At 47.0% G+C, this 13,411-nt stretch overlaps 2 protein-coding genes across 2 annotated transcripts; one reads left to right on the forward strand and one right to left on the reverse strand.

The window, feature by feature from the left end:
- Positions 1 to 55: 55 nt before the first annotated feature.
- Positions 56 to 9,744, forward strand: TSTA_090640 (translational activator GCN1; the record flags this gene model as incomplete). Its single annotated transcript, XM_002478743.1, has 10 exons — positions 56 to 176; positions 249 to 7,214; positions 7,266 to 7,421; positions 7,472 to 7,553; positions 7,609 to 7,754; positions 7,838 to 8,344; positions 8,746 to 8,863; positions 9,027 to 9,296; positions 9,364 to 9,514; positions 9,589 to 9,744. 10 exons carry the CDS (start codon positions 56 to 58, stop codon positions 9,742 to 9,744), a joined length of 8,673 nt encoding a protein of 2,890 aa, XP_002478788.1.
- A 1,141-nt stretch (positions 9,745 to 10,885) lies between these two features.
- Positions 10,886 to 12,339, reverse strand: TSTA_090650 (uncharacterized protein; the record flags this gene model as incomplete). The annotated part of the gene is made up of 2 exons (XM_002478744.1): positions 10,886 to 12,000; positions 12,057 to 12,339. 2 exons carry the CDS (start codon positions 12,337 to 12,339, stop codon positions 10,886 to 10,888), a joined length of 1,398 nt encoding a protein of 465 aa, XP_002478789.1.
- Positions 12,340 to 13,411: the final 1,072 nt, after the last annotated feature.

Consider the following 13,411-nt stretch of genomic DNA (forward strand, 5'->3'; position numbering starts at 1 on the left):
ATCCGCTCTCTCAGCCCTACCTCAATCCAGCTCGACATGTTAGTTCCATCCCAAAATGGATGAATTGAAATGGGATGCTATACATAACGGGGACCTGGAGACCCTCGAAAGCGTTGTTCTGTCGAGCTCGACTTCTCGCCGCGTGCGAGTCCTCCAATCACTCCGAGAAAAGAATGGTATGGCGCTCACCACTGTACAAATTTAAAGCTAGATTTGGCTGAACAAGATATTCTTTTACAACTATATAGGGGAGATCCTGTCAGAAGAAAACAGTAAACCTATCCTCGATCTTCTTATCAAAACATACCCGTTATACGTCGACCGAAACTCTCGTTTAGCCGTCCAGCAATGCCTTCGCACGATCCTGAAGTCCTTAACCGAGCAAGATACCAAGTACTTGGCCTCGAGAATACAAAAGGAATGTGCGAAACCAAGTCTTTCAGCTACGTCTGCGTTCGTCCTTATTGAGTGGTGTTGCATTCTCCTCCAACACTTAAGCAGCATAGAGGCTCCTATTGGGGCTGTCCTCGATGTTATATCTGCCAATGCGAACGTATTAGAATTGTGTTTAGGGCAGAATTCGAGACCAACTGTGAGACAATCAGCTCTTCGAATTACACGTCGTGCATTGAGGGCGACCTTTGGGAGCCAGACTTTGGGTGAGCAGGCCGTACGTGAGTCAGTGCTAAAGCTAGCTGCAGGCACTTCGGCGCAGAGAAACGCACCCTTTATTGGCGTGATCTCCGGAGTCTGTGCACGTCTTTCTGCCAGAAGAGAGGTCTTGGCTGGACTAAAGAAGCCGATATTGGCTTTCTATACCAAGGAGATCCTGGGCTCACGAAGCCAAGTACCACCACATATAGCAAATGGGCTATCGGATTTCTTTGCGTCTTTTGTCACCTACGACGATTTAGTCGCCGACATTATCCCAACGCTAGAGAAATCCATATTGAGATCCCCCGAGATTATACTCAATGGCATAATCCCCTCTCTGTGCTTGTCTCTTCCTGCTGCAATTGATCTTTCCGAGCCCGTCAATTCTCGCCTTTCCAAGCCTCTTTTGTCCAGTCTAAAATCTACGAATGCTATCATTAGACAAGGTGCCGCGCAGTCGTTCCAAGCCTTGATATCCAGATGCAATATCGAAGACCCTCTTTTAAAGGTGTCTAGTGAGATTCTAAATCCATTGAAGTCTCAGAAGATATCCAATGCTGAGCAACGTGCGTCACACGTTGACGTCTTAGCGGCGATTCCTTGCTATAAGGCTCTATCTTTGGAAGTGGCTACAACCTTGGTAACAGTGGCTGCTAAGGAATCGAGCGAAGTCGCTCTGGTATCAGAAGTCAAAGCCGTATGCAAACATCTAGGCTATCTTATCGATTCCGAAGTACCTCTCAAAGATGAATCAGTCACAGCTATTGCAAAGGCATCTGCTGATAAACGTGTGCCTTTTCGTAAGCTGTGGCAGCTACATACTGCGGACTTATTCTGGGAGGCCAAGCCAGAAAGACTGACTAGCTCGCCGAATCAGGGATTAATCAATTCTATTCTTTCAAAAGGGAAGGATTCATTCGCAGAAGCCCTCACGAATCCCCTTCCCTCTGCTCAGAGTGGTCTAGTTTCTGCCGCTTATGGTTATATTGCATTATGCGGTCTATTGAAAGATTTGCGGACAATTGCGGAATCAGAATGGAAAAATATTATCCAGCAATCCGTTTCACTAACACCCAAGCCATCATTCCTATTAAACCCGAAGGTTTATAGCAAGTTGACCACCGAAGAGGACTTCCGATGGAAAGTAAGAGCACTTGCCACGGTTGCGAATGGTTCTACGCTGCGTACCTATGATGCAGCATGTAGGGACGCATGGGGTCAGGCATTCATCTTCACGATTGCTAGCCCGAGCGTGCCGCGGAAAATTAGAGACGAAGCATGCCGGGCTCTGACGAAGGCTTTCCTGCGTGATGCTGCGGTAGTTGGCGATGTTATCGTCAAGGCATTATGGTCCTGGGTGCTTGCCCTGTCAATTGGTGACAAGGAATCTGCTGCTGCAGCTGCAGGCCAGGGTAGTCAAAGCTTACTTCACTTTGTAGTGAAAGCCATATGTCCTAGTGCATCAGGGTCAGAGCAATTTCCAGATAACGTCCAATCTGCGCTGAAAGATCAGATGATCAAACTTCTTGTCCTATGCCGTCAGGAACTGATACCTAGGGTCTCTTGGATAGATCTCTGTCTAAGAACAGGCCTAGACCCGGGAAAACTTGTATCTGAGAATCCCGAAGTCTCCATTCAGCAGCTCGTACAGGTATCTGATGATCCTGTAAAGTCAAAAATACCACTCGCAAGTGACGCTGTTGGGAGTGCAGCAGCAGATTTAGCTTTCGTTGCCCCAGAAGCGATGATACAGCGTATTGTTAAGATCATCAACGAAGATCTAGCAAGTGATCGTATCTCCAAATTTACGCCTACTGATGCTGCAATTGCACGTATACCAGAAGGCACGACGTTTGTTGATGTGCTCAACACAAAATCAGCCCAGCCATTGTCAGACAAGAATATCAAGGATTATGACACTTTGAAATGGGAAGAGGAACTCCGAGCGCAGATTGCACAAAAGAAAGGACAACCCCAGAAAAAGCTAACGACAGAAGAACAAGCAAAGGTAAAGGCACAGTTGGCGAAAGAAGCTAAAATCCGAGAAAGTGTGCTCAATGAAATAAAGAGGATTGAGCGAGGCTGTGTAATTGTTCGTGGACTTGCTACCGGACCACCGACTGACACCGACGGATGGATCAACACAGCAATTACGACTCTTCTTTCTCTGGCGCGTCTTAATGCCGGACTTTTTGTAGGTGATGCCGTTTCGAGGGCGTATATTGCTTGTGCGGAGAAGGTCTCTTCGAGACTTGGCCTGCTACGACCGTTTATCGGCGTCGCGACCCTTCGAGCATTAGGTAATACTAACTTATCTCCTGATCTGGAAGCCGAACCACTGGGAGATCTCGTCACAAGGATTCTGTACAGATTGCGCTTCACTTCTGAACAGTTGCCCTTTGAACCAACATCACTCGCCTACCTTCTGCCATTGGCGGCTTTAGTATTGAGTCGAGATGGCATCGAAGAGCAAAAAGGGGAGGATGGTGGAGAACAAGTTCTACTAACATTGGAGTTCCTATCATTTCACTCTTCCTCCTTTTCCGACACCAGACTTCCTCGTACCGAGGTTCTACAACATCTCATTACGTCACTACACAAGTACTCGCAACACTACAAGTTGGTCAAAGATACGTTGTTGGATCTCTGCAGATCAATTTCTCAGAATATTTTACCAGAAGAGCTCGGAGTCCTTTTTGAGGGAACAATTGCACGGGATGTCTCAGTACGAACCGCAGTTTTACAAGCAATTGAAGCTGAGATTGATTTGACCGACTTGGAATTCTCTGAACATATTTGGCTATGCTGTCATGACCAGGTTGAGGAGAATGCGGAGATCGCGGAGGCCATTTGGGAAGATAACGCTCTTGACGTGGATGAAAAGTCATACTTGAAGATTATTAAATACTTGGATGCAAAGGACAGTCAGCTTCGAGGCGCTGCAGCTCGGGCTCTCGCACACTCTGTTGAGCTAAATCCCTTAACATTCGAGGTCGTTTTATCCGGCTTGCAATCCAGATACTCGGATGAAGTCAAGCCCAAGGCCCCAGGGAAAGACAAGTATGGAATGCCACTGAAAGCCGACTTAACTGATGTCTGGGAAATCAGAAGTGGTATAGCTCTGACTTTCAAAGCCATGACCAAGCTTTTCGAAAAAGATCAGATTGTATCCTTCATGAGGTTCCTAATAGAGGATGGTCCCTTAATTGACAAAAACGCTTTGGTTAGAGAGCAAATGGCAGATAGCGGTAGATTGATCATCGAGGAGCGAGGACAACAGAAGGTTGAAGAACTAATGACTTTGTTCGAAAAGACGCTCGAAACTTCCGACAAGGCTACCGAAAGCTCTGATTGGCTCAATGAGGCAGTCATCATACTTTACGGCTCGTTAGCAAGACATCTGAAATCTGGGGATTCACGCTTAGATACGGTTATCAAGAAATTACTTGCCGCTCTTCATACTCCATCCGAAATGGTACAGTCTGCCGTGGCTGGGTGCCTTCCTCCCTTGATCAGATTATCCGGTGGTCTGGAAACCGAAGGCTACGTTAATGAGCTCCTAGATCAGCTTTTACATTCTAAGAAGTATGCATCGCGACGTGGAGCGGCGTACGGTCTGGCTGGTATTGTTCAGGGCAGAGGTGTTGCAGCTCTTCGGAAGTACCGTATCATGTCAACTCTCACAGATGCTTTAGACAATAAGAAGGATCCGAATCAACGTCAAGGAGCTCTTCTCGCTTATGAGCTTTTCTCTGCTGTGCTAGGACGAGTCTTTGAACCTTACGTGATTCAGATCGTACCCCATCTACTGACAAGCTTTGGTGATCCTAGTATTGACGTGAGAGATGCCTGCCTCGACGCTGCTAAGACGTGCGTTGCAAGTTTGAGTTCTTACGGAGTGAAACAAATTCTTCCAACGCTTTTGGAAGGTCTCGATGACACTCAATGGCGTAGCAAAAAGGGTGCATGTGATCTTCTAGGTGCCATGGCATATCTTGATCCTCAGCAACTGGCCATCAGTTTACCGGATATTATTCCTCCCTTAACCGTTGTGCTAAATGACAGCCACAAAGATGTCCGCAATGCCGCCAATCGCAGTTTGCAGCGTTTCGGTGAGGTTATCAGCAACCCAGAAGTTAAAAGTCTGGTTGGAATCCTTCTTAAAGCTCTCAGTGACCCGACAAAATACACAGACGAAGCATTGGACTCGCTTATCAAAGTCTCATTCATCCATTACCTGGACGCCCCTTCACTTGCTCTTGTTGTTCGTATATTGGAGCGTGGGCTCAGTGACCGATCAAACACAAAACGCAAAGCTGCTCAGATTATCGGCAGTCTTGCTCATTTGACCGAAAGAAAGGACCTTATTTCTCACCTGCCAATTCTTGTCGCTGGCTTGCGTCTGGCTGTAGTGGACCCTGTTCCGACTACTCGTGCTACCGCTTCCAAAGCTCTTGGATCTCTTATCGAGAAATTGGGAGAAGATGCTCTTCCAGATCTCATACCGAGTCTCATGGCTACTCTCAAGTCAGATACCGGAGCAGGCGACCGCTTGGGATCTGCACAAGCTCTTTCAGAAGTCCTTGCTGGGCTCGGAACAACACGTCTCGAGGAAACTTTGCCCACTATCTTACAGAATGTCTCCAGTTCCAAGCCATCTGTCAGAGAAGGTTTCATGTCATTGTTCATTTTCTTGCCAGCTTGTTTCGGCAACAGTTTTGCTGCTTATCTTAACAAGATCATTCCACCAATCTTGGCGGGTCTGGCTGATGACATTGAGGCAATCCGCGAGACTTCCTTGCGAGCAGGTCGTCTCTTGGTCAAGAATTTCTCCTCGAAGGCCATTGATCTTCTCTTGCCTGAATTGGAGCGCGGTCTAGCAGACGACAGCCACAGAATCAGATTGAGCTCAGTCGAACTTGTTGGAGACCTGCTCTTCAATCTTACTGGCATTACTAACAGGGTCGATGCTGAGGAGCAAGAGGAAGGTGCAGCTCAGGCTGGTCAATCCTTGCTTGCAATCCTCGGCGAAGAGAAAAGAAACAAAGTGTTATCTGCTCTCTATATCTGCCGTTGCGATACGTCTGGTCTGGTACGAAGTGCAGCAATCACAGTCTGGAAAGCACTTGTCGCCACGCCTAGAACTCTCAAGGAGCTGGTTCCTACCCTTACGCAACTCATTATCCGCCGTCTCGGGTCATCCAACATGGAACAGAAAGTTATTGCGGGCAATGCTTTGGGAGACCTTATCAAGAAAGCTGGTGAGAGTGTTCTGGCCACGTTGTTGCCCTCCCTTGAGGATGGGCTCAGAACATCAACCGATGTGGATGCCAGGCAAGGCATATGTATCGCACTTCGGGAATTGATTACTTCAGCGTCCCCAGAGGCCTTGGAAGACTACGATAAAGTGCTCATCTCCATTGTGCGGGTTGCGCTCGTTGACAACGATGCGGATGTCAGAGAGGCTGCAGCTGAAGCATTTGATGCCTTACAGCGCGTCTTGGGCAAGAGAGCAGTTGATCAAGTTCTGCCTTATCTTCTGTCTCTTCTTAGAAACGAAGAAGAGGCTGAACAGGCTCTATCTGCACTTCTTACTCTACTAACCGAAACAACGCGTGCTAACATTATACTTCCCAACCTTATTCCCACGCTGCTCACGTCTCCTATCACCGCCTTCAATGCAAGAGCCCTCGCATCTTTGGCAGAAGTTGCCAGCTCCGCAATGAATCGTCGTATACCTGCCATACTCAATGCCCTTATGGACGAAATGATATCGACCAAGGACGAAGAACTCCGGGAAGAACTCAGCTCTTCATTCGATACTATCCTCGTGTCTGTCGATGAATTCGATGGTTTGAACGTTGCCATGAACACTATGATGACATTAATGAAACATGACGATCACCGTCGACGGGCAAACGCTGCTGAACGTTTAGCTAAATTCTTCGCGGACGCTGAGATTGATTATTCGAGATATCACCAGGATCTCATTCGTGTGCTCCTCATTTCGTTTGACGACAGGGACAAGAATGTGGTCAAGGCCTCATGGTCCGCTTTAAGTCAATTGACATCGCATATGCGCAAAGAAGAAATGGAGCTATTGGTTGTTTCTACTCGTCAGACTTTGCGGCAGGTCGGTGTCCCTGGAGCTGCTCTTCCAGGCTTCAGTTTGCCAAAGGGTATCATGGCGATATTCCCTATCTTCCTCCAGGGTTTACTGAATGGAAATACGGAACAACGAACGCAGTCTGCACTGGCTATTGCCGATATCATTGATAGGACGGCGGCAGATTCTCTTAAACCATTTGTCACTCAAATTACCGGTCCGCTTATTCGTGTTGTTTCCGAAAGATCTGTTGATATCAAAGCAGCGGTGTTTTATGCACTCAACAAGCTTCTTGATAAGATACCATTAGCTGTCAAACCTTTCTTACCTCAACTTCAGCGCACATTCGCCAGAGGTTTGGCAGACACCACCAGCGAAACCCTACGAAATCGGGCTGCCAAGGGTTTGGGTATTTTGATCACTCTTACACCTCGTGTGGATCCTCTTGTTGCTGGTATGTTCCATTGAATACAGAGTTGCCATAGTGTTACTGACTTGCCCGCAGAATTGGTCACCGGCTCCAAGACAGATGACGATGGAGTCAAGAATGCTATGATGAAGGCACTTCTCGAGGTTGTGGATAAGGCTGGTGGCAGCATGAGTGAGGCATCAAGAAATGCAGTGCTAGGTCTTATCGACGACGACAGCAGCGATCGTACAGGTATATATTCTAAGTCTATGTAGTCGACGATTCTTCTAACATTTATACAGATGCGATGGCTATGACCAACGCCAAGTTACTTGGTGCATTGGTGAAGAATCTACCGCCTGCTACAGCTGTACCACTAATCAAGTATGCACATTTTTATATCGAATCGAGAAAGCAGATTATACTAACTACAAACTAGATCCCGGGTGTTGACTACGAACTTTTCGCATGCTTCTATCCTAGGCTTGAACGCACTCCTTGTGGAGGCTCCGAAGATACTACTAGAAAACTTCACGGTTGAGACACCATCAGTAATTTGTCAAGGAATTGCAAACTCGGATGTACGTGATTCCATATCTCGAAATCATTGACTACAAGTGCTAACCCACTACAGCCTTACGTATCCGACAACAGTGTCCTGGCAGCAGGAAAATACATTCTTGCTGAGAACGAGAACAAGAACTTCGAATCGACAAAGCCGGTCTTCGAGAGCCTAGCATCAGTGATACCCTCAGGCCATCCAGCAGATACGAGGCGTCTAGCTCTTGTTGTGTTGCGTACCATAAGCCGCCTCCATCCCCAATATACCAGGCCACACCTGGCACTACTTGTGCCGCCTATCTTTGGTAGCGTTCGTGATCCAACTATCCCTGTTAAATTGGCCGCTGAGGCTGCTTTCCTTGCGCTATTTGATGTGGTGGAGTCAGAGTCTGCTGTCTTCGATAAGTACATGGCTGGACCAGGAGCGAATCTACCTGCAGGCCCGAAACGAAGTATCTCAGACTACTTCAAGCGTGTCGCACTACGACTAGCTACTCAGGCCCGCGAGCGACGAGAAGCCGAGGGCGGCCAAGGTGGGTTAGGCCTTTCCAATGACGAGGTTGAAGATGAACGGGAATTGTGGAGCATAGGAAGGATTGATTTGGGAGAAGATAGTTTTGGGGTTGAGTGATGATGATGACTCTGATAAGTGTATATTCTTTTACATTGGTTATATGAGGCAAAAGTTCGTTTCAATTTCTATCTGCATTCACCTGGGCAACAAACTTAGATCATCTCTTGGAGTCTTGGTGAGACTAAGGTGTATGACTGGCGGAAGTATCTTGGCTAGATCATTTTGTTCAAAAATCGTGATCAATCATAGGTATCAGAATCATGTATCTCAATCGAGAGAGATGGGGATACGAGTAAGAATTGCTCACAATGATTCATCATGAAGGACTCCCAGGATGGCAAGACTCTAGATTTAACTGTCAGCATCCCAAAAAGGTCTAGCGGGTGGGTTCAAGCCCTAAAGTGGATGCTTCAGCGGTTCGCTTAGCGATTACCTAAGCAGCACCCGCTCCCGCTCCCAAGGCTATCCTCAAACTCCTCACTGAAATCGCCCGCCGTCAATCGATCCGACCGACGAACATTTTTACGCCAAACGACCGTCGACACGCCGACATCAAGATGTGAGTATATATTCATCAGGAAAATGTTCCTTGCGACGAGGACTGTTGTCCACGATTTTTCAGCCGATGCATTTCCGTCAATAAGTCGATGAAATCGATGGATTCAACACATTTTTCTTGTCGATGTGAATGCAGCCGAGACTGATTCTTTTTCTCCCTACAGGGTCAACCTCCGTACCCAGAAGCGCCTTGCGGCGTCCGTGATCGGCTGCGGTAAACGCAAGGTCTGGCTCGATCCCAATGAGATGAGCGAAATCTCCAACGCCAACTCCCGCCAAACTGTCCGCAAGTTGGTTAGCGATGGCTTGATCATCCGCAAGCCCGTCACTATGCACTCTCGCTCCCGTGCCCGTGAACTCAACGCCGCCCGCCGAATTGGTAGACACCGTGGTTTGGGTAAGCGTAAGGGTACCAAGGATGCTCGTATGCCTAGGTATGTTGGAGGGATTACTCTATATTTGTGTGGGAAAGAGGAGATATCTAATATGGTCTGCTTATAGCCAAGTCCTCTGGATGCGTCGTCAGCGTGTTCTCCGTCGTCTCCTCGTCAAGTACCGTGCCTCTGGCAAGATCGACAAGCACCTTTACCACGAACTCTACCACTTGAGCAAGGGTAACACCTTCAAGCACAAGCGTGCGCTCGTTGAACACGTTAGTCCTGTCTTTACTTGCGAATAAGCGTCGAGACATGAACGCCGAGTTATTAACATTCATTGTGATCACAGATCCACAAGGCCAAGGCTGAGAAGCAACGTGAGCGTATCCTCAAGGAGGAGATGGACGCCAAGCGTGCTAAGACCAAGGCTGCCCGTGAGCGACGACAGGAGCGTATCCTCGCCAAGCGAAATGCTGCCACTGGTGAAGAGGAAGCCCAGGAGTAAATATCCTTAGCATCTGGGTGATGTGTGTGTGTTGTGTCCGAGAGATAGAGGGAAGTTAAGGCGAGTGGGAAAACAAGATACTCACGAAGTAAATTTCCATGAAGTGTTTCAATATGGAAGCTATTACACTTCATGGCAAAAATACTTTCGTCATCAAGAAAAACAAATGAAGAAGTCGCGATAAGAAATCGCTAGAACTTCTTTTCCATTTGAGGAAACCTCTTTATCTTATTTTTTTTATTAACGACGGCGGGATCGGAAATTCTTTGCATTTGGGATTTTTGTTTTGTTTTACAGCCAATGCAAAAAAGTGAAATGAAACAAAATGAAATCTTCTCCAAGATAAAGTACTCGTCCTGTGTATATCGGGCATGAGTATCTATGAGGTTTTGAGAATTAAGAATGCGCCGATTGTTTGAAAGTATCTTTTCTTGATTCAGTCATGCACTCGCATCGATTCTCTATTCATTGAGAAGACTGCATACATAGATGAGATGTTTTCTCTACCCACAAGTAACGCCATGAGACTTTTTCCATCCTACTGCTACTGTAGTGTAGACCACCTAAATGTCAAGAGTGATGCAGCATATTATTCGATTTGTATCACTCATCCAGAAAAGGCAACAAATCAGGAAGATATGAAATCCTCTCAGGTCTCACATCATGCACCTGAAACTTGCAACCATTTTCCAGCAGGCATTAACCTGACCGTAATAGCTGCTCCATTTACTGATATATGGTGCTATGAGCTGTGATGGATGATGTAAACTTGATCCAACAGACGTAACTAGTTAAATAGTTATACTATATAGAGGACGGTATGTTACAAGGAACGAGAGAGAACAGAGCCAAGGATATCCCATCAACCATGAGACAAATTGCAGAAATGGTGGTAAAATGGAATACCCGGAAAATCAATTCCAACTAGGAATCAAAGGTTAGGGCTGTTGGTCTGATCAGACCTTCAGCTATTGCATATTCAACGCTGACTAGGCGTACAAAGTGAGTGTCAACAATAAAACAGAATACCTCCGTGTCCAAATACAAGGCCAAATAACACCACATAAAATGATCGATATGTACAAATAACAAGTCATCAGAAATCGTTCCGTTTATAACAACCACATATTTTCGCGATTATTCACGAAATATACTGTGGAATGTTTTGATTCATCTCCGGGAAATATCCCCCCTTTTGAGACTTTTGTCGTTCCACCATAGGTGTCGGAAAGGCCGATGAGTGAATTGTGGGTGGTCTCTCTAAATCAAATGGATCGCTGTATGTGCTGCTTCTATCTTCGAGTTTTCCGTCTGACTTCCAGGTTAAGAAATTGAAATCGTACACCAAGGGTGAAGATGCACGACTGTTTGGTATGTAGGTTGAGCCGCTTAGGGTACTTCGATTGCTATGTTGGCCTCTATTGTTGTCGTTATCGTTGGTATTATCATCTACGATATCGTTGCGGTCCGCATCACCATTGCGTATTGTCAGCGGCATTGTGAATGCAGGCTCATCTTCATAATCCGAATGAGAGAACGGGTCTTCAGAGTCAGCGAACGGGTTTTCTGGTTGTTCATTATTATTTCGGTTTGGTGCTATGTTGACTGGAGGAAGTTTTGCAGGATCTGTGAATGGATTCTCTGGTCTGTAATCATTTCTGTTTGTTGCTATGTTGACTGAAGCAGGAGGATCTGCAAAAGGATTGGTCGGTTCTGGCATTATCCGTGGAGCAGACGTTATGTCTTGCTCCTGCATTCGATCTTGATGTGGAAACGGCCAGCCAGGAGATGATCCTCTTCTAAAAGGTTCAGTTTGTGTTTGCTCAGCTGGTGTATCGTTAGGTGCTTCTCGACTCGTAGATCGAAAATTCCGGACGCGTGCTAAAGCCGGTCGAACTTTATCGACAACAGCAGGTATGAATGCTGTCCCTGGTCCCGATCTGATCTTATCAATCAGCTGTGTAATCCCCGAAAACCGTCCGGTCGTTCCAGGATCCTTTTCTCTATCACCTATTTGAGATGGGGTACGTCGTTTACGTCGGGTGATGTATGCACAGAGAATGAACAATGCCACAATGGCCACGGCACCTAAAGAGGCCCCAACGGCAGCTGCAATGACTTTTCCTTTAGAAGAGTCTCCCGATGAATCCGCCGAGCTGTTATCTGATGAGGAAGGATCTGACGATGAAGAATCTGACGATGAAGGATCTGCTGGTGATGTTACCGCAGGTAGAATCGTGGCCGCTGCAGTGAGCGCTATAAGATATCAGCCATGGTCAACGAATGCCCAAGGATTAGTAGAGAGAGCATACTACTGGACGCGGCTACAGCCGTAGTCACAAATGAAGCGAGACTTGATGTGGGCTCCGAAGGACTTGAGTCCGTCTGTTGTGAAATTATTGAAGATAAAAGACTCGTACTAGACGTGTCTTGAACGGTAGTCGTACTGAAAGATGATAAGACGTCAGGAAGTGCAGCGGCAGGGGTTTCCGTGGCAGCCGACGTCGACGTCGACGTCGCCGTAGCCGTAAAGAACTGCGTCCTCGGAATCCTGGTGCATCTCAATCCACTGAATGTTGTGATCGAAGTTGCCATTTCTAGTCTCGATATCGGGCAGTTCGAATCAGCTATCGCGCTTGAGGTGATCCTGATCACTCTTCGATCATATTGCGTGAAGAGACATCACAGAGTACCTGCCAATGCCTCGAAAACTAGATTGTTGTTGAGTACAAAAAGTTGTGATCCGGGGACTGTTGTTACAGTTCCAGCCTAATTATCCTGTTGGACGGTCGAGTCCGGCTCAACTCCTAACACATGACGACACGGCTGGCTCAACTCACATACTTGTGAGCGTGTAGGTATGATGTTTCAGAAGCGGCATAGTGAAGCACGGAGAGTATTGGGAGATCCTCAGGGGGTGTCAGCGACCATGCGGCCGTCACAGTGTTGTTATTGACCAGTGATATCACCTCGCTGTAGTACTATTTTTGGAGAGGTAACACCGTGACGATGGCTGACCAGTAGCCAGCACCCAGCCTGTGACTGCACCGTAGCTCAGCGCATACAGCATGCTGACTGTTGCTGGCCATGGCTGACTGGAGGTGGCATGTTCGCTGTGAGAGCAGGGAAGGCGGTTATGGATTCTGTTTTTGGCCAATCACAGGCCGTAGGATGAAACCACAGACGTTTCGGGGCTTTTGTCACGTGTTTCTCCTGCATATCGCTCGAACAATCACACTTGCTTAGTTACTCAGCTGTAGTTACAGAAGAGTAACATAAATAAAAGAGGAAGACTGCTTCCTGGGGAGAACCTGTTATCGTGGTCGGGATCTGGTTGGTAGGCTGTTTGGGATGCTAATGGCCAATGTAGGACGAATATACACTCGTCAAGCCATGGGCAAAGCTGCGCTTCCAGGAACATAAGAAGCTTAAGAATGATCTATAAAAAAGAAGTAGAGACGACATCTGATCTGATTATTGATAACTAGTTAGTTATAGATCAGAAAATAGATGATGAGATAATCAATCAGTGGAGACTCCAGAGTCACAGTGGCGGGAAGGCGGCAACGGCCCGTAGCAGCTTCCCCACCAGACAAACGTCCTCCGTCATTCGACTTCCAAAACCACCAAAATTGTTACAACGAATGGGTTCCTGTTTCTGAATGTT

This window comes from Talaromyces stipitatus, genomic scaffold (genome assembly GCF_000003125.1).
Source record: "Talaromyces stipitatus ATCC 10500 scf_1105507295527 genomic scaffold, whole genome shotgun sequence".
Lineage (NCBI taxonomy): Eukaryota > Fungi > Ascomycota > Eurotiomycetes > Eurotiales > Trichocomaceae > Talaromyces > Talaromyces stipitatus.